General features: G+C 33.1%; 2 protein-coding genes across 2 annotated transcripts; one reads left to right on the forward strand and one right to left on the reverse strand.

The window, feature by feature from the left end:
• The first annotated feature begins 205 nt into the window (after window positions 1-205).
• Window positions 206-5094, forward strand: LOC147408747 (Glycosyl hydrolase family 10 protein). Its single transcript, XM_086421458.1, has 8 exons — window positions 206-718; window positions 818-852; window positions 958-1120; window positions 3016-3188; window positions 3311-3412; window positions 3724-3870; window positions 3967-4605; window positions 4694-5094. Exons 1-8 carry the CDS (start codon window positions 625-627, stop codon window positions 5027-5029), a joined length of 1689 nt encoding a protein of 562 aa, XP_086277584.1. The 5' UTR covers window positions 206-624; the 3' UTR covers window positions 5030-5094.
• An 8910-nt stretch (window positions 5095-14004) lies between these two features.
• On the reverse strand, window positions 14005-16410 carry LOC147408748 (thaumatin-like protein 1). Its single transcript, XM_086421470.1, has 3 exons — window positions 16027-16410; window positions 15225-15897; window positions 14005-14483 (listed from the first exon to the last, which is right to left on the reverse strand). Exons 1-3 carry the CDS (start codon window positions 16091-16093, stop codon window positions 14198-14200), a joined length of 1026 nt encoding a protein of 341 aa, XP_086277596.1. The 5' UTR covers window positions 16094-16410; the 3' UTR covers window positions 14005-14197.
• Between the last annotated feature and the right edge of the window lie 11317 nt (window positions 16411-27727).

A 27727-nucleotide genomic window follows, 5' to 3' on the forward strand; every position in this document is an offset into this window, starting at 1 on the left:
TGAATGACTTGGTTTGAGGTTGAACTTGTGTGCTCCCAAGTCTCACCCTGTTTCAAACTGAACTCGTACGTTTGGACAGTTTTAACACCACCTGTCAAAGTGACTGACCGACTGACTCACCGTCTAGTCACAATGTTAGTTAGAGGGACATGTATGTGGCGTGAGCGTTTGAAGGAGTTGATCTTGATATCCTACTACTAGGAGTAGAGGGATCGGTGTAGTCTTCGAGAGGGACGGACAAAATAAACCCAATAATAAGGCGAATAAATGTGCAGGACGCAGGGGAAAGATGGGTTGGATTGTATAAGCAGAGCTTATTAGAGGTTGTGGGTTCGATTCCCTAAACATAACAACAAAATTGGGAGTTTAAATGTCTTTATTTTCTCATGAAGCCCACATGTGAACAGGCACGGGCGAATTAGAAATGCACTGTTTCTCATGTGAACCCTCTCTCCATCTTCCAATGCTTCAATCTCCTCCTTTAAAATTCCACCCCTCTCTCTCTCCCTCTCCCTCTCCCTCTCCCTCTTGTAGAAATAGTTTGCCTATAAATATAACCTAACCTTAACCCACTTCAAAATATTATATTTTCATTCTTTGTTCTCCCTTCTACACCGAAAGAGCATGAAGAACCTATACACCTTTTCGTTCGTTATTCTCCTGCACCTGTTGCTTTGGATTGGCTTCTTCACTCAAGTTTCCTTCACTGCCTCTTATGGTTGTTCTCTCTCTCTCTCTCTCTCTCTCTCTCTCTCTCTCTCTCGTTTGATATAATTAATTGAGTTTTATTTTATTTTATATTATTTTGTTAATGCAGATGGGCCTTTGTATGATTCTTCAGCTTACATAGAGGTAACTACGTGGAACATTTTCATTTTGTTTGAGATCCTTAATTAGACTTTTGGAATTCGGATTAGAATTCTTATGGTACGGATGGATTGTATTATGTTGTGATAGTGTAAAGCGCACCCAGAGGATCCACTTTATAATGGAGGAATTCTCAAGAATTACACCACTTTTAATGTTCACCGTGTCCGCGATACTCCCGACTCTACAGGAGTTTATTCGCCAGCATTTGTCTTGCAAAATCTCACCCAAGGCACCAAATACTGTTTCTCCAGTTAAGTCTCTCTCTCTCTCTCTCTCTCTCTCTCTCTCTCTCTCTCTCTTTCTCTATATATATATTTATGGTTGGAACAAAATGGCACATTGCACCCCTTGGGAATGCACTTGCACTTAAGACACCACAAATTCTTGAGTTGTAACTTGCGCATGGGACCTTAATTGTGATTCCAATGCCACCCATGTGAGCCTGCATTCACCAATCACCACAGTGTGTGATCCTTAAGAGTTTATGATCAAAGCTATTGGTTATTCTATACATCGAACCATATATGTTTGTAGGAATTATATATCACCAGATAGCATATTGGATCGATGACTTTTCTTTTTCTCTGCTTGGCACCGTTGACGGGAGTCAAAATCAGTTTAGGTTAACTTTCAAACTACTGGAATTTTGATATTTTCAATGAAGACTATAGATACCGTGTTTTATAATGCACATCTCATTGATTTTTGACGGTGGGTAGTTGGACGTTGGTACGCCACAGTTGTTTACATCTAAATTTCAACAAGGACGATACCTTTAATGGAACCATTCAGGGACTCAGGAGTTGTTAATTCTACTAAGATATGATCAGGTGCATCCAATACAAGCCTTATCATAGTGCATCTTATCTAATACTCTATTAATACCAATCAAATTGATCAAATGTTCTTGATTATCAGAATTATTGGCCTTTTTTTTTTTCCTTTTGTACTACACTTACTTACCAAAATACCTTAATCTGAGATTGGTAGTCATAAGATTTTTTTACTCACTAAAAAGTCAATATGAGATTTAACAGAATTAATCCCGTTCCACCAATCACACTGTGCTTTATGTGGGTAATTTTATAAATTGAGGGCATTCTTAATACATGTGGTTTCGTGCAATTGGTCAATTAGGGATTTTGTGAAATCTATATTTGACTTTTCTATAAACAATAAATTTCCCGCTAGCTATTGGATTCAAATATTTATTCACATTGTGGGCTTTAAAAATATTTACATCAATAATGTAAGAAGAATGATAAGTGGTGTTGAAAAAGTGGGCCATGCCATATTCAAATCAAAGCATATTCGCTACAAGCTCCCAAGAGTGCAAGATCAATGCTTTTTTTTTTTTTTCCTGATATGGAAATTTGAAACAGGGGATCATAAATTTATGAGAGAAAATGTTAGATTGCCTTTGATGGACACTGTGTTTAGCACTGTGCTGATGTGGCAGTGTATAGAGAACCGTTCGTTTTTTAACTTGTATCTCAATGAAAAAAAATCTAAGGTTACCTGTGCAATAGCACGTCAGTGTCATGTTGAAACACAGTGTCCAACGAAGACAGTGTAGCACGACTCCAAAAGACACTCAACTGATGTGGCATGCGCACAGAATCATAAATGTTTTTCCTTGGGATACACAAGAAAAATATATATGATTCTGTGCATTTTGAATCAATTTATCATTATTCCAAATTGAGTCATTCTGGAGTAAGATTGAAATTGACATTGTAACACACATTGGTGCGCACAGAACCATAGATGCTTCTCACTCGAGCATATATGATTCTCTACACACATCCATGTCGGCAATGTGTGAAACAATGTCTCAATGTTACTTGAGCATTTTCCTTCTAAATTTATAGTGTAACTGTTGTGGTTCCTATATAATGTAGCCCACGACTCAATGATTTTGTCCCTACACATGACCCACTTCTAATTATTGATCACGGGCTACTCGGTTACATCTAGGATGGCCCGTGATCTAAAATTGTACCGATTCTGCTGTCCTACTTGCTTTATTAATGTCCTTTAGAACACCATTTATGAGCAGCATTGGGTGGATATGGTTTTCTTTATCCTTACCAATAAAATGTGGACAAATTTGTTATAATTGTAGTTTTTTTGGGTGTTAAACAGGTTGGGTAAAGATCAAGGGTGCAGATTCAGCCCTAATAAGGGCAAGATTATCTACAGAAAATTCGACTTACAATTGTATAGGGACTGTTGTAGCCCAGAGTGGATGCTGGTCATTTCTTAAAGGCGGATTTGTTCTCGATTCATCATCAAATTTACCTGTTCTGTTCTTCCAAGTAAAAATATTGTTACAAAACTGAATTTCTAACAAAAAAAATTGAGGGAGACTAGAGTCATTATACTGAGACTTGTATATAAAACTAACTACAAAACTTGGTCTGTTATTTTTTTCTTACAGAATTCAGATGAGAGTAACATTGAAATTTCCATAGCCAGTACTTCTTTGCAACCATTCAGTGATGAGCAATGGAGATTTAACCAAGAATACATAATCAACACTGTGATTTCTCAAACTTATTTACTCTTCCTAATTTTTTTTTTCTCTCCCTTTATATATATATGAAGTCTATGATGTTTAAGGGAATGTGATGTTAGTTGGACTCCTCAATTGATGAACTCACATTATTAGAGGATCTGATACGTCTGATTAACAAATTAATTACGACATACAATCAAATTGACTCAAGATTGAGACTGTAATCAATGGTAGATAGGCTGAAGTTTTGTAGAGTGTCCCATATAGTATTTTAGACCCCACCCCTTACAATGTTATAAGGGCTTCTAATAAGATTGATATCTTGCCTTGTCCAGGAAAGAAAACGTGCCGTAACAATCCATGTATCGGATGCACATGGAAATAGACTTCAAGGTGCTCAGATATCGGTTCAGCAAATCTCCAAAGATTTCCCATTTGGTTCTGCAATTGCTAGTACCATTCTAGAGAATCTGCCTTATCAGGTTAACTTAAATAGAAATTTGACCTGCTTGGATAAATCTTAATCAACCAATTATAACTTGATCACAAGTTTAATCAACAGCTTGGAATAATTTCAGGATTGGTTCGTCAAGCGGTTTAATGCTGCAGTGTTCGAAAATGAGCTAAAATGGTACGCGACAGAACCCCACCCGGGCAAAATCAACTACACCTTAGCTGACCGGATGTTGGAATTCATTCGAGCCAACAAAATTATCACTAGAGGCCACAACATTTTTTGGGAGGACCCAATTTACACCCCTGCATGGGTGCGTAATCTCACAAGTGATGAGCTACGATTGGCTGTTAACTCACGAATTCAAAGTCTCATGAATAAATATAGGGAGGAATTCGTACATTGGGATGTGAGCAATGAAATGCTTCACTTTGATTTCTACGAGCAACGACTTGGTTCTAATGCAACCTTGCATTTCTTCAAAACTGCTCACGAATCAGACCCATTAGCAACCATGTTTATGAATGATTTCAATGTCGTAGAGACTTGTGTGGATGTTAATTCAACAGTAGACACCTACATATCAAGGCTTAGAGAACTTAGGAGAGGTGGAGCGACAATGGATGGAATTGGGCTAGAGGGACATTTCACTGTACCGAACCTTCCTCTCATGAGGGCAGTTCTAGACAAATTGGCTATGCTAGAGCTTCCCATTTGGCTAACAGAGATAGATATTAGCAAGAACATCGATAAGCAAACACAGGTAAATTACTATAAACATTGTTACAAAATACTAATATAGATGAGAGGTTCTCCTGATTAACTTTTATTTTTCTTTTTTCATTTTACAGGCTATTTTTCTAGAACAAGTATTGAGAGAAGGGTTCTCTCATCCTTCTGTGAATGGGATAATACTCTGGACTGCGCTTCATCCGAAGGGTTGCTACCAAATGTGCTTGACAGATAACAATCTTCGTAACCTCCCTACCGGTGATGTGGTTGATAAGCTCCTACAAGAATGGCAAACAGGAGAGACAAAGGGTCAAACAGATGAACATGGTTCATATAGCTTTTTTGGTTTCTTAGGAGAGTTTAGTTTGAATGTTGGATATAATGACAAGTCAGTGAATTCGACATTTTCGCTTTGTAAAGGTGATGAAACTAGACATATTAACGTTCAAGTGTGAGCTATCTTATAATTAGATGATGTTTAAACATATGGTTACTTATCCAGTAAGGGAGTTATTTGATAGGGTACACTTGAAGTGTCTGTGATTCCACGATAAACTGATAGACTATATGATTATCTATTGAACTTCAACTCCTTACAAATCATTTGCCAATAATAGTAAATTTTACTACAACCATACTAATCCGAAAACAGTAAATTTTACTAGATTAGTAAAGAAAATAATAAGCTTAATCAAACCCTTAGCTGACTCCCCAAATATTAGTCCTAGTTGAGTTCAACTCCCCAAACCTTAAACAGCTAAAAATAGCAAGCCAGAAGTATTACTAAGGCAATAAAAATCAAATTGAAACAGAAATTTAGCATTCAAAACAGCTTATTTTCCCAATTGGCAGTCTGTGGATTGTGGTAGTCCTAATTGTTAGTTTTTGCACAATATAGTATGATAGTGATACCAATTATAAAGTCACACGTTGGAAGCTAGAATGTGGTAAAGTACTATTATTTGCTCTTTCGGCCTAATTTCTTCGGATCTAATTAACCACCTCACAAATTCATTTGTGACACATTCTACATTAGTTTTTCTCATGATTACTCCTTTTTCCAAACCAAATAACCAACTCTGTTTTGACTTTTTCATTTTCTAAGTGATCATGTTATAATATAGTGCTTTCGCATTAAGAACCTTCATAGCATTTCATTGGTTGGATCCATGACTTGTGTTAATCAACCAAACTACTCCGAAAGACCGATCTGTTGGAGAAGGGGAGAATTATGAATATAAGAGAGTCGCAGGGTTTAACTGGGGTATGACTCACCCGAGAGTGGAGGAAACTATATACTCAACACTCCCCCTCACCCATAAGGGTGGAAAGATTCAAATCCGTACCCAATTACTCCAAACAACTGATGAATTGGAGAAGGGGAGAACTATAAGTATTAAGAGGGTCATAGGGCTTAACTAGGGTATGACTCACCCGAGAGTGGAGGAAAATATACACTCATGACTCAACAACTTGAAAAGTCAATGAATTGTACTCTGAATGTGGAATGGATAGAGGGAAGTAGTTTGCACAATGCTTTGAAGTTTGAACTAACCAATCCAACCATGATATTGTGAAATGGTTTGTTGATCATTGTCCATACTACCCAAGTGATTGACCATATCCCAAAGATCACAGCAATTACTGAAATCTTTACCATCCAATTAGTCAATTGACTTTGAAACTGATTGGTGATTGCTCCACAGGAGATAAGCCTTTAACTTGAACGATCTGGATGGGTGGCAAAATGTATCCATTTGATGAATTATGGCATACTGAAGGGGTACGTGCAGTTGGTCCTTTTTTTATCCACCCATTTTACATACATCTAGGAAATTTATAGATGAACATTCATGAATGTCTCCAATTAACAATAGTAACCCAAGCTCGTGGGTCTAACTATTCTGCTCCTCCCTAGCTCTCTACTCTTTCCTTCTTAGCACAACAGTTGCTGAAGGAATTCCACAGCTCGTGGTACAAAATGATGCAGTGCACCAAGCCCAGCAATATATTACAACAAAAGGTTCTTGAGGAGTACACGTTGTATGCATGTTTCTGAGCCAAGCCCATAATTGTTTGTCCCACGAAATACCTGATAGGAATAAGTCCAGCCCATTGTATACTAGCCACGTTGAAATTTTGTGAACCACAAAGAAGAATTGCTTTTTTATCCAGACATGGGCAAGCTACCAAAATTCCTTTTGATTCAATTTTTTTAAGTTGATTCTGATGTCTCTTTATTAGGAAAATAGTTTGTTTTAGTAAATATAATTATTGAGTATTTTCTAATATGGTCTAATAAGTAGATTATAAATAAAGAATAAACATCCACATTGAGCGAGTTGATTATTTAAAAATATATATATTTAATTTCCACTTTCTTTTTCCAATTGCTTAGTATTCAAAGTTAATCAACAAAATTTTTATATCCAATTATTTAGTATTCTTTTGAGAATCAACTAATTAATTGAAACATTATTCTTCTCCGTGCATTAGGTACTCCTTGTGAAAATTACATAACTTTGCCTTTGAACATCACCTGTTTCTAGACCTGGGATATTTGGTTGTAATGCATGTTGGTTGGGTAGTATTAGTTGTAGTATAACACTACATGATAACCTCATCAATTCATTGTGTGTGTTGGGTGGTTTGGTTATTTGACATGTACGCACCCTCTCTTCGTTATCGATTAGTAAGTCCACCTTATCAAGATCGGCATGCGTTTTATCCCAGTTCAACACTATCTGTTTTGTCCCTCGCAGTCAGGTCCATTTTGTCAGACCCTCACAATCATAATCATCAATACCTTAATATTAATACCAATGGTGGAGACACATATATTTAAAATGTTGAGTTAATTGTTGCTTATTAGTTCAGCTAAAAAACTTATTTTCCGATATCTTGACCTAGCATTTCTCTGGAGCGCCTTTTTTTCAATGATTTCCAAGGTCTTGTAATGCCTTAGAGGTGTCTCATTGGACAAATTGCTAGATAAAATTTAAAAAATGTGCTCAACTTTCCACAAAATTCCAATTCCGGCTCACTATTCATTTCAATTCAAAAAACATGAACAATGAGATCGTATGGATTTTAAAGTGATGATATCGCAGATAAAAGGTAGAGAGATCTCTGATTTTTATTTTAAAAGTGGCAATCTTGCTGATTTATAAAAGTGATGATCTCGCTAATAATCATCCATCTTGCTACCATTTTATCAACGATTATCACTTTAAAATCCATGTGTTCTCGTTGTTCCTGTTTTGGGAATTAAATTGAAAAATGAGCCAGAATCGGAATTTCGTCATATTCAACTCACAAAATGATAATTTACCTGAAAAATAAAATAGATTGGCTTGCATTTAGCTTAACTGAAAACCCTATAACAAGAAGGCACGGAAGCATCATAAAATGTTATAAAATAGTGACGACTCCTGGCCTAACTCTCTTTATAGAATCACATTCTAAACTTTTTTGAAACCCTCCACGTTTCTCATGTTCTTCACATGTTCCTAACTATCCAAGTAGAATTGTTCACGAAATTGTTGTGTACCATGGTGTGCATCAATGTGATTTTTAAGGGCACTGTAGCTTTACCTAATTTACTGGTGGGCCCAGGTAACACCTGTTTTCATATTTCTCACCCTACATCAATGAACAGATCCTAATTTTATTTAATTTTCGTCAATTGGGAAAAATAAACAAATATAATTAATGTGTTTGATTGATTGAATTCGATTTCTTTTCCATAATATAGGTGAGTGCCTTGAAACTTTTTGACAAAGCTTTAGATTCCTTGTGAAGTCCACATTACTAAAGCCTTTTTATTAGTATAGCCGACCACGATTAGTAAACAAAGTCCCTCCACCGAGTTGATGATAGAGGGGAATATCAAAAGAAACAAATCGGATGCTTTGTAGATCATGTAAAATACAATTTATATAGGAATAATGAGGTTCTGCAATTAGCTTCTTAATTTATTTATCTTCGTGTATCAAAGAATATGCCATGGCTTGAATTATTAGTTTCTTTGAAACTTGTTTCCCCTCGACATTGCCTTTGGTCTTATTTGTTGCAGCTCTAATTTTAATTCAATTGGTTTTATCTCTTTGAATCACTTTTATAAGAATCGAAATAGCGACATAGATTGAAAAGATGTGGTCTATTTGTGAAATCAACTGAAGAACAGTCCTTAGCATTTTCATCATTAGAGCAACTCCAACCCAAGCCTTCAAACTGGCACCTTCTTCATTTTGAAGACTCCAATCCACTTTTGAACTCCAACCAGTCACATCTTTAAATCACTATTTATTCTTTAAAATACTATTCACTCAGTCACAAGACAAAAATGGTATTTAAAACATGTTCTATAATTATAAAGATAAAAAAGGTCAAAATTTGCATTTAAGGGAAAGAAAAAAAATAAAAGGATATAATAGATATTTAAAAATGTAAACAATGATAGAGATAGGACTTCAAATATTTGCTCTCGCCCCAAATGAGAAAACGTGAACAGTGATATAGACACAAAATATAAAGATTTGAAGCCTTTTGCAGTTGCTCTTAAGCAATACAAAACTGGAACATTTTCATCCCAAAATTTCATAATATTTTGGGCCATTTATCTGAAAAAATATAATAATAATAAATAAAAGTCAAAAGTGGATCTGAAAATCTTACACTTATTACTTTTGCATGAATTTGGAAGTCAGAGTGCACATCAAACATGATTTTGAAATATGAGATTATCAAATAATATATATATATATAAGGGGCGGTTCAAGGAACGTATAGAAAAACATATGTAAAAACAATGGTTTTTCAAAATATGGGTTAGAGGTTTTGGATTGAGCTGATTTTTTGCGAGGATGGTCACTATGATGAGAAGATCATCCTCACATAAAATCAGCTTAATCTGAAACTTCTAAATCCATCAAGAGTGACTTACAAATTATTGATAAAAATTGGAAAAAAATCGACGGTCCACATTCTAAATCATTTTTAATAGGATTAGAAGTCTCAGATTGGACTAATTTTTTTTTCCAGATGATCTCCCATCATAGAGATCATCCTCACAAAAAATCAGCTCAATCCGAAACTTCTAACCCATATTTTGAAAATTTATTAATGTTACATTGTTTTTACATATGTTTTTTCATATGGCCCTTGATCCTGACTTATATATATATATATGGGCTGGTTTTTTGTGAGGATGATCTCCATAGTGAGGAAGCTAATTGAAAATCAACTCACTTGACTCAGATCACTGTAGAGTGTAATGTACACTATGTAGTATTGTGACGACGTCCTAGACTGAGTCTCTACGTCAAAATGGACTGAGTTCTATCACAGTAATTCTAAGCCATGCAATAAAATAAATAAAAAGTTAAAAAATCTTATAATAATACAAGAAGATACACATAAAAAAGGGAAAGCAAACTCTTATCCTCTATGAAAGTAGAAATGTTTCTATCTTGTTTTTGGGTGGTGCCACCCCACAAATTGAGAGATAAAGAGACTCAAGTCCACAAGAAGTAGAATCACATTTATAGGCCCTTTCGAGTACAACTTGTATTATACATTTCGGATTCTTTCACTTTATTTTCTTGTCGTAGCCAGTCCTGTAGTTTTCATCCACAGCACATTGAGTCACACCAAACACTAACATCCAACATTCAATTGTTTTTTTTTCTTTAATCTTGGTGTTGGCATGATCCATGAAAACTCCATATGTAGTATTCAACCCTATCTCCTTTACAAGTTTTATAATCATCCATATCCCACCAATTCGATGTTTCCACGGACCCAATTAACTGTCATATTTATTTTCAACGCTTTTGAAAGATGGTGCAGAATGATTCGATGAATAGGGGTATCCAATGACTATGTTTTGGGGCCATAGTGTCAGCATTGAGTTTGGCACAATCATTGATAGAGGGGACAATTATAGTATTCATATATTCCAATGTATTTCTTCCGTGGATTGAATGTTACCTAAAATCCCATCCGATCCAGTCTAATAACTTAGTCTGGATTAAGGATTCGGGTTTCGATCACAATCCAATAAGAATTAATTTTGATAACTTGTCGAGTGTATATATATGTTGTTGAAGTATGGCTCAAAAATCAATTAGGCCTGATCCAAGTGTGTGTATTGTTGGGTTGGTCCAACATAATTCAGTTGGACTTGTAATTTATCTAAGTAGCCCACTCATGTGTTTCTAAAAAAGATTTTGTTTTTTTGTTGTAAGAAGTCTAATTTCAAATTTAAGTCTTTTCTATAAAAGAAAGTAGAGAAAGAAAAAAAATCTAAAAAAAGAGAGGTTGAGAGGTTTGGAAAGATTGAGATCAAGAAGAAGGTGGATCTAAGTGATAAATGGAGTCCTTGTAACGATTTGCCCCATTTTCTTCATAGTGAAATTGAGTTCTAACACTCATATCTTCATGGTCGTAGCCTTCAGATGAATCACGTAAAATTTCATGTTGTGGATATTATATTCTTACTCTTTTCTTTGTGTGGTTATTTATCTTCTTTGTATTTACTACTATTAATTGAGTTAGTCTTCCTTGCCATTATAAAACAAGGTCTTGGAAAGTGTAGCATATAAGATGTTTGGTTAAGTACCCAATAAGTGTTTGATCAAATTACTAAGTGAACTTCACAATGTGTTCACCTTCACTACGTATATGTCATCAAATTGGATTTGATTTGATCTGATCCGCATCTAATTTATGGACAGTCCACCATTTTCAACATCATCATCAACTACCCCTTATCCCAAACAGAGGAGTCGGTGACAGATCTTATTTCGACATTGACCTTTACTTTGACTTATTTCTTGATAATTTTTTTTACCTTACTCTTTTACCTTTAAAACCTTCACATTTGTATCAAAATGTTCATTCGCATTGTAGTTATGACTCTTTCTTCTTGAAGATAAATAAAAGAATAAAAAGTTCTCAAGTTATTAAGACCATTGAAGTGGCATGTTTGAGGATGCAAGAGCTTCAAAGGAGCTGATTTGAACTTCAAAGAGAATGACTACAAAAATTCGTAATCTTGCTAATTTGTAAAATTTTCTTATCAGATGCAATCGGTATACCACAATATGGATTAGATTAGTAGTAATAAGTTCAGGAAGTTAACTATTTTCACGAGGAAATTCATATTGAAATAATATTGGGTCCAAAACAATTTAGAGCTGGACAGCTTTATGATAGAGGAACACAAAACAGAAATCATTGCAAAATAATAAGAAAAAAAAATAGAATTTAATATCACGAAGATTAGATAACATTTGATGATGAAGATAGCATATTTGCTTTAGAGACAAAACTCTAAACTAACAGAATAAACAATGGTATCACTTACGGATTGCATGAGTTACACCTTTCAACAATAGTACCTACAGATAGGTGTGATGATTTGCACAAAACAGATCGTGATGATCCAATGAAATGATGATACTATAATTTTGATTTTATTTTCTCCTCTGTACGACTCCCCCAATGATTTTAGAATCCATCCAACAACTTTAACATCACTTAACCCCGAGGGATTGGCTCAATGGCATCTTTGATACCCAGTATGAGCAGCGGCTCCTCGAGGCTAAGGATGGCAACGGGACAGATTTGGACCGTGTTTACCTGAACTCGTTCCGCCCCAATTATATATGCACACCCTGAACTTGCCCCAATGCCCCAAAACTTCAAACCAGCCCAGTCCAGCCCATTTTCTTTTTGAACCTTGTAAGTAAAAAAAAATATTTTAAGAAGGTTTTAACTGATATGGCCTCTGTGCATCTCTCCAACATTCATCTTACCACTATGCTAGGTGATTTTTCTTGTTCTGAAGATATGTATAATATATATACTTGAGGCGGGTATATCAAAACCGTCCCTGCCCCAAAATCGATTCGACTTTTTATTTTTAATATCAAAACAGCCCCAGAACCATTTAAAACAGAAAAAAAAAAAAAAAAAACAAATCCTATAGTGTTGGGGTAGGGCGAATTTGCCATCCATACTCGAGGCCACCCTGACTTAGTGCATGTGATGTGCAGGCGTCACATGTGCCTGGGGGAGGGACCTACATGCTTACTCCAAGCCCTGGTTCACCTAGTCTCACTAGTTCCTACATGCCTATTCCAAGCCCTAGTTCACTCAATCTCACTAGTCGAACGTAAATTTGGATACCCTCCACATCCCAACCTGTCTTTTGTTAGAATTTAGAATGTTGAATTTGAAAACCCTTTAATATTCAATTAGTTTTAACCATATGGTAAATCAATCTATTAATCATAGGATAATTTAATCTCATATTTACTTTATGCTTTATGCTTTTTACTTTATTGCTTTAAGTTTAGTTAATAGTTTTTATTTTTGCCTGGAGTAATTTTAGTTCCAGATTGACTAGGAAAAGAATTGATTTGCAATTCTTAAATAATTGTACTTCTTATGACTTTAAAGTGGATAGAAGTAGTGAGCGGGCTCACACACGTACATGGGGACTTAAGAGAAAAATCCAAGTTTCCAGTTGGGATTTTAATCCATCGGTCCGGAAACCTTAGTGCGTGTGCACACGTACGATGTGCACACAGGGGAGTGCAACATCTTGGATTTATACCTCACGTGGGTGCGTGCAAAGACCTGTTTTTACTTTAATTTTTTACTATCAATACATTTTTACAGACTGTGGTATCGTAGTAGGGACGAATTTTATTTTAAGAAAGTGCTTTATACATGCCTCAATCTTTTTTTTTTTAGGTAATATTTTTCTTTTACATTCAATTTGAAAATCAAGATCTTTTCAAACTTCCTTCTCTCTCTATCCATGAGAAATCAGTACTTAAATAATAACACCTTTAACTAAAAAAAAAACTATAAACATCATTTCCTTCTCAACAAACAAAAAAAGGGGTGGGGGGCTTTTTCTTTTCTTAATTAACAAGACTTTCATCTCTCCATTTTTTTTAATCTCACATTGAGAGTGTTTGTTATTTGTTATGACATCTCAATTCTTACTTTAAAATAATAATAGGCATGATGATTCACTTAACACAGATCTCGACAAACATACAATGAAATTATGATCTTAAAATTTCGAATCTCCACTACTCCCTCGCAATGATGTTAAAATCCAACCAACTTGCAACATCATTTCCTTTTCACCAAACCACAAAAAGAAAAGGAGTAGAAAATGATAACATGCCATCATTCATCTCTCACACAAACTACCAATCTTGCAATCCCCGCAAAGTAACCTTCCTTGCGTACACACCATCACATTCTTACACGTTCACACCAAGCAAAACACTTTTCCCTTTCTCTCTCTTTATTAATAAAAGAGAATATAGACCCCCCCACCCAAATCCCAAACTTCTTTACTCTCTTCCTTTGCTTTAATTCCACCATTACACAACACCGTAAAAGGTAGAACAAAACATATATTTTTCAAATAAAAAAGCATCAAATATATAGATTTATGGTATGTGGCATTAAATAGATGGTTGGTTTTACAATAGGGAATTCGTCCAACTTTTCCTAACAAGGCAAAACCCAACACCTCCATTTAATTGTTTGGGGCAATTAAATGAGCTCAGCAGGAGGAGGAGGTGTTGATGAGATTACAAGTAGAACAAGAAGAGAATGAGAGTGGTGGTTGCACTTGCAGCAGAAATAATGAATGTAGATTGAAGAGGAGATGAAGAGAGGGTCGTCCTTGATGAGTCTCCAGTAGCTAGTCCTGCTAACCATGACGCGTCCGCCAACATCACTCCCCCTTCACTTGTTGTTCCTGACCCTCCACCTCCACCTCCACCTCCACCTCCACCTCCACCTTGACTTGTTACTGAACTTGATCCATTCATTGTTTCTTCTGTTTCTGGTATCGTCTCTCTTGAAGATTTCTGGCTGTAGATTCCAAGTAATTAAAAGAGAGATGAATCTTTTGTCTTCAAATACAAAACAGATTAGCAATAAATAAAATAAAGTGAACAAATTAATAATTGTAATGGGGCTTTGTTAACATGTGCCCAAAGGGCACACGTTAAGATGCATTAAATACACCTCCAAACTTTATTTTAATGCATCCCACTTAAAATATGCTTTAAAAAATATTCTACCAAAAATACCCCCAAATACTTATTTGCAAGGTGTATCTAATGCATCTTATCGTTTGCCCTAACGTTCACAATTCACAAAACCCTTAATTAAAACCTAAAAAAAAATAACACACACACACACACACAATAATTTCATCATTAAAGACAAAACCCATTTTTCTAGAAAAAGAAAGAACAACTGAAAAAGCAAAAAAAACGCTTCACAACTGTGTGCAGACTTCTTCTCTCCACAGTCTTGTGTAGGAAAACCATTCTAATAAACTTCTAGATCTAAAAATTTGACAACTGTTTAGCCAGAAATAAAGTAAATCATTTTCCGGAATAGGGTTTCACCTCTACCACAGAATTTTGTCACTGTTTTTCATCGAAATCGTGCCGTTGCACTACATGACAAAAACTTCCATGGAAAAGGTCAAAACCATGCCTGAAAAACCAGTTCCTTTCGAGCTTGAGCAGAAAAAAACTTAAAATTTCAACAAGAACCCTTTTCATATTGGTAATCTCTCTTGAGTCCTTATTCACTTTTTACCTATTTGCATATGAAGGACAGAACGTAACCGTATAATCCGCTCCCGTACACGTAAACGTACTCGTAGCGTCGTCATACGCGTAGCTATACGACCTAGGACAAGCTGTCTTGAACATCTGTGAGTACACCGACGGCCTGCACGTGGTGGGTGTATTAAACGCCCCACTACAACAGTATTCCGGATTCCCAAATGCTTCACACGCACTCTTACACGCCTCACCTTCACCGACTCTCAACTCGGCTGGACACGCCCGATTCAAATCGGTCACACAACCTGTCGTCACACACGTGCCTAACCCACCTGTTCCTTCAACCACCATAGGTAGATTGTACCCATCGACAAGGCTAACGTCGTAGAAGTCCTGACTTCCTGATCCGAGTGTGAACTCTGCAAGCGTTGCGGGTGGGGCCGCGCCCGCCCCGTTACACTCGACCTGGCCCGATCCACAGTCACCAGTGGAGCAACTACCCTGATCTGAACCGTCAAAGGTGCAGCCGGTTCTGCCCCAGAACCGACCTGACCAACCTGTTGGGGCTTGAAATGAGCGAGAGTTTCCCTTTGTAAGCTCGAAACCTGTACTTTCTAGTTTTGGGCTTCCTGAGTTTGCAAGGATTCCTGGCCACACTGTGTAGTCGCAGTTGTTCACAAAGGTAAAAGTAGCCCCTGAAGCACCTGATCAAAGCCAAGGAAATATGAAGATTTGTTACTAGAAATACTTCATCACAGAAGAATGTAAGAGAAACCCAGATCTTAGAATAAAAAAACCCAGAAAATATAAGAAAAATGTAGAGTGTTTTTTACCTCTAAGGATCTGTAGGAAAACGAGGCTGGAGATCAAGGTCCTAAACCAAGAAGAGAACAGATCCATGTGGAATCTTTTTTTGTTTGTTGTAAGCTTTTTATTTATGATTTGGAGAAAAGATGAAAAAAAAAATTGTTTAGTGAAATGGGCAGGTTTTGTTTTTGGTTTAAATGAGATGGGTTTTTGTAGTATCTCTTGTTCTAGTGAAAGAAAACCTGCTGCATTGGTGGGTTACTGGAGAAGACGTAAGTAAGAAGAGATCAGTAAAACAAACAAGGCTTTTTCCCTCGACAAATGGCCGTTAGAGAAGACGAATGAAGAACACGTTGCGATTCCACACCAATAAACTACAAAAGAAAATAATAATAATGATAATAATAATAATAATAATAATAAGGGAGAGAGAGAGAGAGAGAGAGAGAAAGAAAGGAGCGGTGGTAATGTGAGTCGTAAAAATTCTATATAAGCAGCTCTGCATTTTCTCTGTAAAATACATTGTCCTCTTTCTTTTAGAAATCTTTTATTAGCACACCAACTTTAAATTATTTAAACACCAATTAATTAAGAGATGTTCTAAAAGCAATTCATGTACTCAACAAAGAATTTAGTACTCATGGTAAAAAGTGGTGTGGCAAAAAAAACTCGAACAATTAACTTTACTTATAATCATGGTTTCAAAACTCAATCCAGACGAGACGTGTTGCCTGAGTCATCTTGGTATTAAACATGGCAAAGACAAACAGACAAATCAATTTTTTGAACAAGATTTAAGACTCCACATTTATTTTCAAATTTTGGAATAATACATCTTAAACATATCAGAAAATTTGTTCGAGATGACTCGATATCCGACATGGATGAGACGAGATGCGAAATCGAGTTTTAAAATCATGCTTATAACTTATTATTATAATGAGAGAAGGCGGAGTACATGTGATTTCACACCAAAATTGGAAGAGTAATGATTTTCTGACTTCCTCACATGAGATACTCAAAATACTCTCCTTATGTGGCATGTGCTAGAATCATAGATCTTTTTTCTTGGGTTACACACTACACATATTTATGGGGATTGGCTTGTGTATCCCAAGACTTAAAATCTATGGTTCTAGTACATCTCATGTCAAGAGAGTATTTTGAGTATGCCACGTAGGGAGTAAGATTATCACGACTCAAATTGAAATCTCAAAAATACCCCCAGTTAAGCGAGTGATTGTTTACTCTCCAACACCATTTTGACATGTGACATTAATGATGAGTCATAAGAGGAGAATTTTGCTCTTTCCTGCCAATAGTGAAAAAACAATTTTTTTTTATTAGATTACCTTTTGACATTCAAAAACAGGATACAATATTGCAGTGTTGCAGAGGATGAAATTCAATGAATTTAAAAAATAATAATTAAAAGAGTTATTTTTCATCATTAAATTTTAATTTTAAATTTAGGTATTCATTAACCGTTCTTTTTCAATACCTTTGATCAAGTTTGAAAAATTTTATTATTTTTTTACGATGAGTTTCGTCATGAGATCTAGAAGATTGTGGTATTCAATTGTCAATATAATAACTCATGTGGATCTCACGATATCTTTTAAGATTTGAAATAAAAAAAATTACGATTTCTAGGCAATGAATATGCGGGTAGGAGAGAGAAAAATTCTCCTTATTACTTACATCATCAGTGCCACAAGTCAAACTAGTGTTGGGTTGTGAGCAAACAGTCACTTTGATTAAACGTTTAAACTTTATACCATCAAGGAAAATTTGGTCAAAAATCAATCAATTACAATTTCACAGCCTACATTCACTTTAGTTTCTTAAATTACAAAAAAGAGCCTTATGATTCATATGTATTTGCACATGCCTCCTTTTAGTTAAGAATAAGGAGGGAAACTATTCTTAAACCATTAATCTTTTATATCCCAAACTTCATGCTCAAAACATCTACTTAGTCTTTGATTTTTTTTTTTTTTTCTTATTGTGGCTGTCCCCACTCTTCGGGTGAGACTAATCTCATGATTCACACGCACCACTCCCTTGAAAAGTCCTGGGTGCAACTAGTTGAGTTGAGGGTAGATCACACCCTAGAGGGTGGCCCCAAAAAATTTATTGCTTCATGGCATTACGAACACTTAGACTTATCCTTCTTGAGGAGCTTACCAAGGCTTGGCTTGCCAATAGGCCAACCCCTTGAAACAATCATCCCACTTAAAAATTTTGGTAGAATCCTTTCCCTTGGGTTACACATGGCGTTTACAAGGAGATATCCCAAATTTTAATAAAAAAAGTAGATGTAAACTAAAATACAAAAGGACGAGTGTCTTGTTACGAGGAGGGTTTCTCCAAAATTTGAAACAGTTTGGGTGAAAAGTTTTTACTTCCAATTGATTGAGAAAAACTTTTACGGTCCTATTGAACATTCGAATTGGTAAAGAAGCTGAGACAAGAAGATGTAAATAAGATGATAACACTCTCACAAGCTCTTTTGGTGAAAAGATTACTCTCTCTCTTAAAAGATGGGAAAAAAAATGGAGGTGTGAATATATAATCATAAAAACATAAAAATAAAAATAATATCAATTAGACTGATGTGCATAAGAAAAATTTGTGTGATTATAATTTTTCCTTAATCTCTCCCCATTTTATGCTTTCCTGCCCCGACAATGCTTTTTGGTTGATTAAATTACCCTCAAACTTTTTGATTTGCATAAGAAATTCTTTATTTTTCTTTTCCACCTTAATCTAGTCCCCTTGGTCTGAAATTTGTAATTGGTATGCATATATTTGGCCTTCTCTTATTCTTATTGGGAGCTTCACTTGTGGGGTCCATACTACTATTATATCTTACAATCCAATAGTACACTAATTGTCCTTAACCTTCATGCCAAAAAAATTGCTCCATTTGCATGCATTGAGAGAGCTTATTACACCTACTCAAGTGACTATTGTAAAAAAAAAGGTAAATTATAATTTTTCCCTTTTGTATTTATATATTGCACACACCTAACCCACCGAACAAAAAATCCATTTCTTCTTCTTCACTATCACTACTCATATTCATCTTCTTTTGAGTTTTATGAAAGTTTAAATATATAGAGATTATGTTTTATGATTTTTTTTTCAAGTTATCTTATTTCTCTTAATTTTTTATTTATTTATTTTTGCATTTAATTATTAAGGAAGATGATAAAACCTTATTAATGTAACACCATGAAATTTATTACGTATATCGAGAAATTAAGTCAATTTATGTTGACCTACTTTCCTATTTAGTTTAAAAAAATATATATTAAAAATAAATTGTGATATTATCGATTTAAAATAAGTATTTGTTTGAATGACAATTTAATAAATGAAATATACAATTCAAAAAATCTTATCATAATTATGATTAAAGAATTAAAACATTTAATAAAAATAGATAAAACTTAAAATTTTATATAAAGCACTTTTGATCAAATGGACGTTACCATTGAGTTTAAAAACATCGAAAAAACATAGTTTAGAATATCAACATACTTAAATCCGAATTTAATAGGATAAATTATAAAAATATTAACTTTATAAGAAAAACTTAGGAAGTAAATGATATTTTGATAAGAGAAAAGAAAAAAAAATATTATGTAATTATTAATTTTATATTATTAAAATATTAAAAATAAATTATTTTTATAAAAATTAGGTTTAAGTGTAATTATTTATATAAAATGAATTGATTTGAAATTATTAAAGATTTAAAGGAATGAGGTGTAATTAATATAAATAAAATTATTACTATATTCTATTATATTATATATTATTATAATATTGTATTATATATTATTATAAGTTATAAATATGTTAATATATTAGATACTTAGGTGTATTATTTTAATGTATTATATTATTAAATATTATAATATAAGTTGGTGGCCACGCACCGTTCCACGTAGTGGGGTATAGCCTGAGTGCAGGGCGTAAGGACTAGTCTGGTGCGCGCAAGCTGGCCCGGATACCCTTTGTTATCAAAAAAAAAAAAAAAAAAAACAGAAAAAAAAAAGAAGAGAAATAGAAACATAGACGAGTGAGTTTTGATAGTGAATTTATGTACGTTATCTTTGATCGAGATTTTAATGTGTTTCGGTCGTAAATTAAGATCTGATACTAAAGAACAAAATATCCACGATGTTGAGATCTATTTAGTCACTGGATTATTTTGTTAAATTGATAAGAAAATTAGTTAGAAAAATTATTTTAATATCGTAGGGCTGCGTAAAATCTAGCTACGAAGGTAGAAAACTTATAATTTCAAATTCGTAGTATAGTTTTTAATAAAATCTATTTTATTTTAATTTAGATAGTTAGTTTTAAATTTATTATGATTTAAATTCAAAATACATGTATTGAATTGTTGAATAATTTATTTTATATTTTTTTCTGATATTTTAATATTGTGAAATAAAAATAAATGAATTTGGGTGAGTATAATAAAAAAATTAATTTGTTAAACAAATTGATTTTCATAGAATGTTTATTTAAAAAACTGTTAAGATGTCTTATATTGAAAGTGTATTTTCATTGAATAATAAGTTACTAAAAAAAGTGAAATGTTTAACTTTAAATTTGAAATCGAGAATGAAAGTCTCGATTGTTTAGAATTGAAAATGAGATTTTCGATTAGTTGAAATCGATAATGAAATTCTTTATTGTATGTGTTTGTGTTGAAGAATTTTTAAATTTAAAATATTTTTTGAGTACTGTATAATAGAGTATGTGATGCAATTAGGATGGTAACCGTGGGACAGTGTAGCTGCATGTATTATTATTGTATGATTTACACTTTAGATATACTGCTGCATGTTTAAAATTTTAGAACACCTGTGAATGTCATCACACTTGCAAATTTATTTTAATATATTAAATGGGTAATAAATTCCTATAAGATTAATCGATAACTCTTTTTAGAAACAATCAATTAATTTAAAATTATAAGGGTTTGATATTCTCTCTGATAGTATAGGATACCACTTGAAAATATTATTGTATTTACTATTCGAAAAATTTATATCTTATCTTTATTGAAAAATAACAAATTGTATTATTAAGATGGTTTCTATGTGACTAGATTGATTGAGGACACAGATGTACGATAAAGTTGACTTGTCAAATAATCATTTATAGTCTACAGTAGTCAAACGATTGATTTTTATCAGGGATAAACGATCAATTTGAGTTGAAAAATACGATTAACCAATTATGATAAATTGCTAGACCGACTATAAAATCATAAACTAACAGTGAATTCCACACTAGTTAAGTACTGGAGCATCGATATATAGATTGGTACTTTTGTGTCGGTCGTTTACCTCGTTATTTTTATCTTATACACCACTAATATTGATATTCTCATGACATGTTTATGTTTATTCTATTTTATTATGAGATGAAAATATTACGTTACTATTTTATTAAAGATTAACATGTGTTTGAGTATTATTCATTTTTATTTACTTATTTAAAAATCTACATTGTTTATAATAAATTAGCTTATTTATCCATTTATATTAAGACTATTAATTTGAAATATGAGTTTACTATTGAGTAACTTTCATGTTACTTACCCTACCAACAAAACATTACAGATGTCCCAACTACCGAGATGCCTATTCTCGATAGAGAACATTATATTGATAGATCACAATATCAAGATGATGAACAATAATTTGTTATACGTAAATTGAGTTTGGAGTTTAGTTTGAACTATTTTGTGTAGTTTTCAACTTCTTATATATATATATATATTAAAATCACGTGTATTACGTCTATTTCTATATATATGTCCATAGAGTGAGAGTTAATGTTTATGATGTGGATAACTGTTGATCGATATGAGATGTGTAGTTGATCTGTGTACGCGTTTGAGTTGTAACTATATGGATTTTAATTATACATGTATATTTTTACAGGTAAAATTTTTTTATAAGTCAAATTTTTAGGGAAAATTTTGTAGAAATTATTTGGAAAAAATCCATATCGTATATAAGCTTTAAAGATTTTGATTTTGATTTTTTTTTGCTCCACCATCGAGATTTGAAAATTTCTATATCCAAAATTGGGGCGTGACAATTAAAATTGTTGAAATGGTGATTTTGAATTGAAGAACTCAGAGATTTTTTGACATATTTGATTTGGTAGATTCATATTGAATTTATTTTAGCAAATTCGATAAGCACCTACCGAATATTATCATATAGGTTCAATAGGTATCTACTGAATATTACAAAATAGATTTGATAGGTACCTATTGAACATAACTTTCTCATGTGAACGACTTCGACTTGATTAAAAGTATTTAGGTAAGGAAAAAAAAAAAAGAAAGATCAAAGCTTTATACTATCATTGTGTTGTGATTTGTAGAGTTTAATAATACTAGTTAACAAGGAGATATTGTAAATAAAACCAACAACTTTTGAAAGAAAATTTTCAAAGGTACTTTTATAATTTTACTAATATTATGTAAAATCTTAGTTAAATTTTCTAGTATATTTATATTTCTTATTTTTTGATAAAATGGTGTAATTTGTAATTGTAAGTTTTTCTCTTCATAATGAAATTGGTGTGATTTGGACGTACCTCAATCTAAGAGGGAATCAAGTAAAATCTCTATACTTCTTTGTATGATTGTATTTATTTTTTAATTAATTTTCTTATTTGAATTGTACTTATTTTCTTTACACATTGAAAATTTTCTACATGTAAAAAAGAAGAGAAAATGTGTATGTATGTGTGTGAGATTTAGTCTTTCGTACTTTTAGGAGGGTCAAATCAACAATATAAGTTAAAGTACAAGTAATTAATATATTTTAAATTTCAGATGGGTATCGTAAGTAAATAGGTACAATTTTGATTTGTTTGAATAGAGCAACCCAAGAAAAATCTTAGACAAACTATGAAAAGGACTTCAAATTGGATTAGTTGTCGAACTGCTTTTGAGGTACACCTCTAAAATTCAAAGAATTTATAATTAAAAAAGATAAAGAATCAATATCCAACTATGAACCTTTAGGTGGATTTTAGATTATTGTAAAAGTATTTTCACCTGCCTTCACTAACAAATATAACAATTTTATAATAAAAAGCCAAAAAAGATTTTAAGGCAGCGGTAAGAGGAGTGCTTTTTGGCTAACAGTCCAAAACCATTTCACATGTGGCGCAAATGCCATCAGCCTAAGAAACGAAATAAATTTCTCTTTCCTATTCAAGAGGAAAAATGGAAATTTCTTGATTGGATCACCTTGTGATATTCAAAAATATGATCTGATGCCACGGGATTGTAGAGAACGAAATTCTAAGAACTTTAAAATAAAATTAAAAACAAAATTTATTTTTCACCATTGAAAGTATTTTATTTTTCTCGGTAGTTGTCCATTTATAACTTCATGTATCATGTTTGAAATTTTTATTTATTTGTGTTTTTCTTTTTGAATATGATTTTTTTTTTTTTGTAAAATCTATAAGGTTTTGGTGTTAGATTGACAATGTTACAATCCATGTGGCCTCAATGACTCATTTTAAGATTTTAAATCTTAAAATTGAAATTTGGGGACAGAAGATGTGCGGGCAATTGATGTCATTTGCATTTCATGTCAAATGATTGTACTTTAAGCACAAAATCATTCATGGCAAGAGGCAATCCGAAAGGGTTTAGACCCATGGCTTAGTTGGATTGACACATTGCAAAACTACTTTGGGGTTTGAGGTCTTAAGTTTTAGTCTTATCTATGCATTTAAAAAAAAAGGGCGGGGGGGGATCCAAAACTTTAAGATTGGCTTATAAACTTCCTTGACCTTATTAAAACTCATTGGTTGAGTTAATTGATAAGAGAAGGAATCTGATCATAAAGAACCTCAATCAATCTCTCAATTATGAGCATCTATCTTGTAATATAATTAATTGTCCATCTTCAAACGAGATTCCAAGTTTCCCTCTATCTCAAACAAATCATTAAATCCACAAACGCACACGCTGCAAATGAGCCTCCACTAATGACTTTTCCCCCAAAATTCTAAAGCATCAATCGATCGAAATTAATCAAAACTTAAAAAGTATGACTCGAATCATATGACTAAGAAATGATATTAAAAAGGGTCTTTTTAACATGTGTCCTAAGGGCACTCCTTAAAGTGCAATAAATACATTTTATAAGAAAAATGACTTTGAAAAAATTATTTTTTATCTAAATACCCGCCACATTCAATTTTCAAAGTGTATTTATTGCGCTTTCACGTGTACCGTTAAGGCACTCCTCCCATTTTATTTGTGTCATTTGTTCTATAATAAATATTAAACAGAGTTACTATTGCCGCACCAACTTTTCCTAATGCCACACTATTCCAATAAAAATCACCAAAGAATTGCACACCGTTGGTGTGGAAATAGCAACTCTCATATTAAATAATAAAGTGCTTCCTTCTTTTAAGGGTAATTTCGTCATTAACGAAGAATATGTGCCCAAAGAACCTAACAAAGTAAGATTTGTCTTTTTTCCCAACGTCTCAATAATAATTACACTGCAGAGTGGCAGACAGTACAAGTCTCGTTGAAGTATCTAGGTTATCGTGCTTGTTTAAAGGACCCACGTGGCATCAGATCGATGCGCAATGCCCAATGTCAGTAATTTCTGCTAGTATTAAATATTAAATAGATCTCTATTACCGCATCAACTTTGCTCTATAACACACCAATTGATGAAACAATTAAGGACTGCGAAATTGTTTGATATTAGGTTTACCCTGAAAAATACAAAATACAAAATAGAAGATTAGATTTACCCTCATCAAAAGTTAACATTTTTATTGATCATCTTTCAATAAAGTTTTGATAATTTTTTTATTTAAGTTTTTGAAATATATTTTACAAAAAAAAATAATAATCAAATTTTCACCATTAATTCAACAACAAAAAATTGAATGAGACTTTTCACCCCCATCCCCATAATAAAGGCTCTCATTTAACATTTGATTAATGTTCTCATGATCGATCTGATTAAATAGGACTTTCATACAACCATACGAGTAATAAAAGTTTGGGTTTAAAATTAGAGTGATAATTAAATGACTACCCCACCTGGCATACTCAATCGACTCTCCTAAAGTAACATGTGTTAGAATCATAGATTTGTACTTCTTAGGATATACAACCGACCGGGCGAATTTTATCATGACTCCTAAAATTAAGTTAATTTTTATTTCTCATTATAAGAAAAAAAAAAGAAAAAAAACTCATACCATTAGTCGAGTCCAACTTCAAAGTGGGCAACCCATTTCAAATTTTGAAGGAACCCTCTTTGTTCATGTGGTGTTTTGCATTTATTTCACACCCCTACATTGCCACCAAAATTTGAAACGCCTCATTGAAAATGCCATGTGTACTCCAATAGAAAGGGTTCTTTCAAAATTTTGAAGTGGGTTACCCACTTCATAGTTTTTTTCTTCCTATTAGACCATTAATTAAGTGATAATGTAGAAAATTTTTGGGTGTGAGTATAAAGTCTAAATTCTCATCCCTGGTGTACATGATCTTGACTCAGCACTGATATGGGTAAATCAGGGCATAAAATGGGTTGGTCCTAGGTCGGATCTAGAACTATCCATATTCATATTTGAAAATTATCATCCGGATTTGAATCTGATTCGGAGCCTGCACACTAATCATATTTGAATCATGTTGCATTTACTGAAATCGAATCCAACTGATCTTATTTGTTTTGATCTGGACTGGGTTTTAATGAACCGTTAGAACGTTTATGTTTGGCCTTTTCTCCCCTTATTTTCCATTAAAACCTTTTAATTTTATAAGAAACCATGTTTAAAAAAAAAAGTTCTATAAAAGGATAATTTTAGAAATCTAAAAAGTACAATTTTTAAAACAATATATTATTCTGATTTGAACGAATCTCGAGTTGAATCCATATCCATCCAGGGTCAAGAGACGTGAAACCGTATCCAATGAATTTTTTAATTTAGATCCAGTCCAAGGATCCAAACCCACCAAATTCAATTTTCGGATTTATTCCCTATATAAAATGTGAATACCCATAAAGACGATTTCCAATACAGTGGTTTAGATCAGTGATTTTGACACAAATCATAGGTCAAAAAAGAAAAGTGGACCCCAGTGATATCATACACTTTTTTTCATTCCATAGATGGAAGAATAGCAATTACTTTTGTCGTGTCACACCGAAAAGATTTAATATGTGAAAATTTTGAGTTCTATTTGATTTTGGATTACAAATATCCGATGAAAATTTTGATAAAAGAAAAAAAAAATGTTGCAAATGCTTTATACGTATCATCCATCTCATTTCAAAATTTTGAAAATAAAAAATTCGATAATATGACAGTGATGGTAATGATGAAATTGGTAATGGTGAATGTGATAGTGGTGATGATAATAATGAAGGCATTGAGGTTATTGTTCCATTGATTTATAAAAAAAATATAAAATTCCAACTAACTTAGATAAATTTTATTTTCTTGAAAATTTTCAAAGTATCATCCGTGTCATCTTGTTCGTGTCACAAGATTTTGCATAAGCGAGAAGTTTAGTCTATCCATCTCATTTGTTTAGTCATCTCGATCGGACGAGATTTAAAATCATGGGATAGTTTGATTCTAAAATTTTGTTCGATGTTTTATTATTTAAAGAAACATAGATTGACATAATAAAAACACGAGTCTTGTTGACGTGTGCCCTAACACACACGATAACAAAATCCTAAAAACATATATGAACACATTTAGATTTCTTAAGGAATATCTTCACATCTCAATGGTTCGTTGGACACTACAATTTTTTAAAGAAAATTAAAGAACACGAAAGTATTCACTTTAAAAATAGAGAGTTTCTATTGCCACACCAACTTTTATTAAGAAGAACGCAAGATGAGTGCTAATTCCTTGTTGATATCATAGGAATGGTGATGCTGTTAATAAAAATTGTCGAGACAGTAGAGTTTCTAAAAATAATATTATTATTAGTCTTAAAGGTGCTTTGATAATGTCCATTCAATAAACGGTTGAGATGGGTGAATAGTCCCAGGGATTTTCAGAAAATTGTAGATCTAGTTTTTTTTTTTAATAAAAAAAAAAAACTAATTCTTAAAAAATAAGGACTTATCTTTGAAATTTTTTATTCTCTCCACTTATCTCAACCACCCTTGAATGGAGATCCCCAAATCTTTGTTTGAGTTCAGAACTGATCCAGACCTCTCTTTTATGTTTTGGGATCCCATTATGATTTTAGTCAAAAGTGATAATTAGCGGATGGAGATTAGAGGGCATTTGTATCATCATCTTTTAAGTCACTTCTGACTAAACCCATTACCCAAGAATATGACCAACGGTTGTGAATGTAAAAGGATGGACTTTTCAACCAAGCTCCTACTATTGGCATCTCAACTTTTACTTATTACATCCCAATTGAAAATAATGAAAATAAATAAATGATTGAAAATAAGTAAAATTGGGGTGCCAATAACGAAAATAAATGAATGACTGAGAATAAGTAAAAGTTGGACGAGATAAATCATTTAACTCCATTTTACAATTATTTATTCATATATATCTATTAGCCAAAAATCCATTGTCTTCAAGCTTTGCAATCTTTATGGTGTATTATTTTTAGTAGGGATCCAGAACGATGTTCGTACCAAACCA

The sequence above is a fragment of the Akebia trifoliata genome, chromosome 2 (genome assembly GCF_017979445.1).
Source record: "Akebia trifoliata isolate Shusen 1 chromosome 2, ASM1797944v1, whole genome shotgun sequence".
In the NCBI taxonomy this organism is placed as follows: Eukaryota; Viridiplantae; Streptophyta; class Magnoliopsida; order Ranunculales; family Lardizabalaceae; genus Akebia; species Akebia trifoliata.

What these genes read in the sequence shown, in the direction of transcription:
- LOC147408748 (XM_086421470.1), bottom strand. Translation starts at nt 16,093, where the DNA reads ATGGATCTGTTCTCTTCTTGGTTTAGGACCTTGATCTCCAGCCTCGTT. An exon ending in TTTCCTACAGATCCTTAGAG is followed by an intron (nt 15,898 to 16,026) that starts GTAAAAAACACT and finishes GGCTTTGATCAG; the next exon opens with GTGCTTCAGGGGCTACTTTT. An exon ending in TGTCCTTCATATGCAAATAG is followed by an intron (nt 14,484 to 15,224) that starts GTAAAAAGTGAA and finishes TGGAATCTACAG; the next exon opens with CCAGAAATCTTCAAGAGAGA.
- LOC147408747 (XM_086421458.1), top strand. Translation starts at nt 625, where the DNA reads ATGAAGAACCTATACACCTTTTCGTTCGTTATTCTCCTGCACCTGTTG. An exon ending in AAGAATACATAATCAACACT is followed by an intron (nt 3,413 to 3,723) that starts GTGATTTCTCAA and finishes TGCCTTGTCCAG; the next exon opens with GAAAGAAAACGTGCCGTAAC. An exon ending in ACATCGATAAGCAAACACAG is followed by an intron (nt 4,606 to 4,693) that starts GTAAATTACTAT and finishes TTCATTTTACAG; the next exon opens with GCTATTTTTCTAGAACAAGT.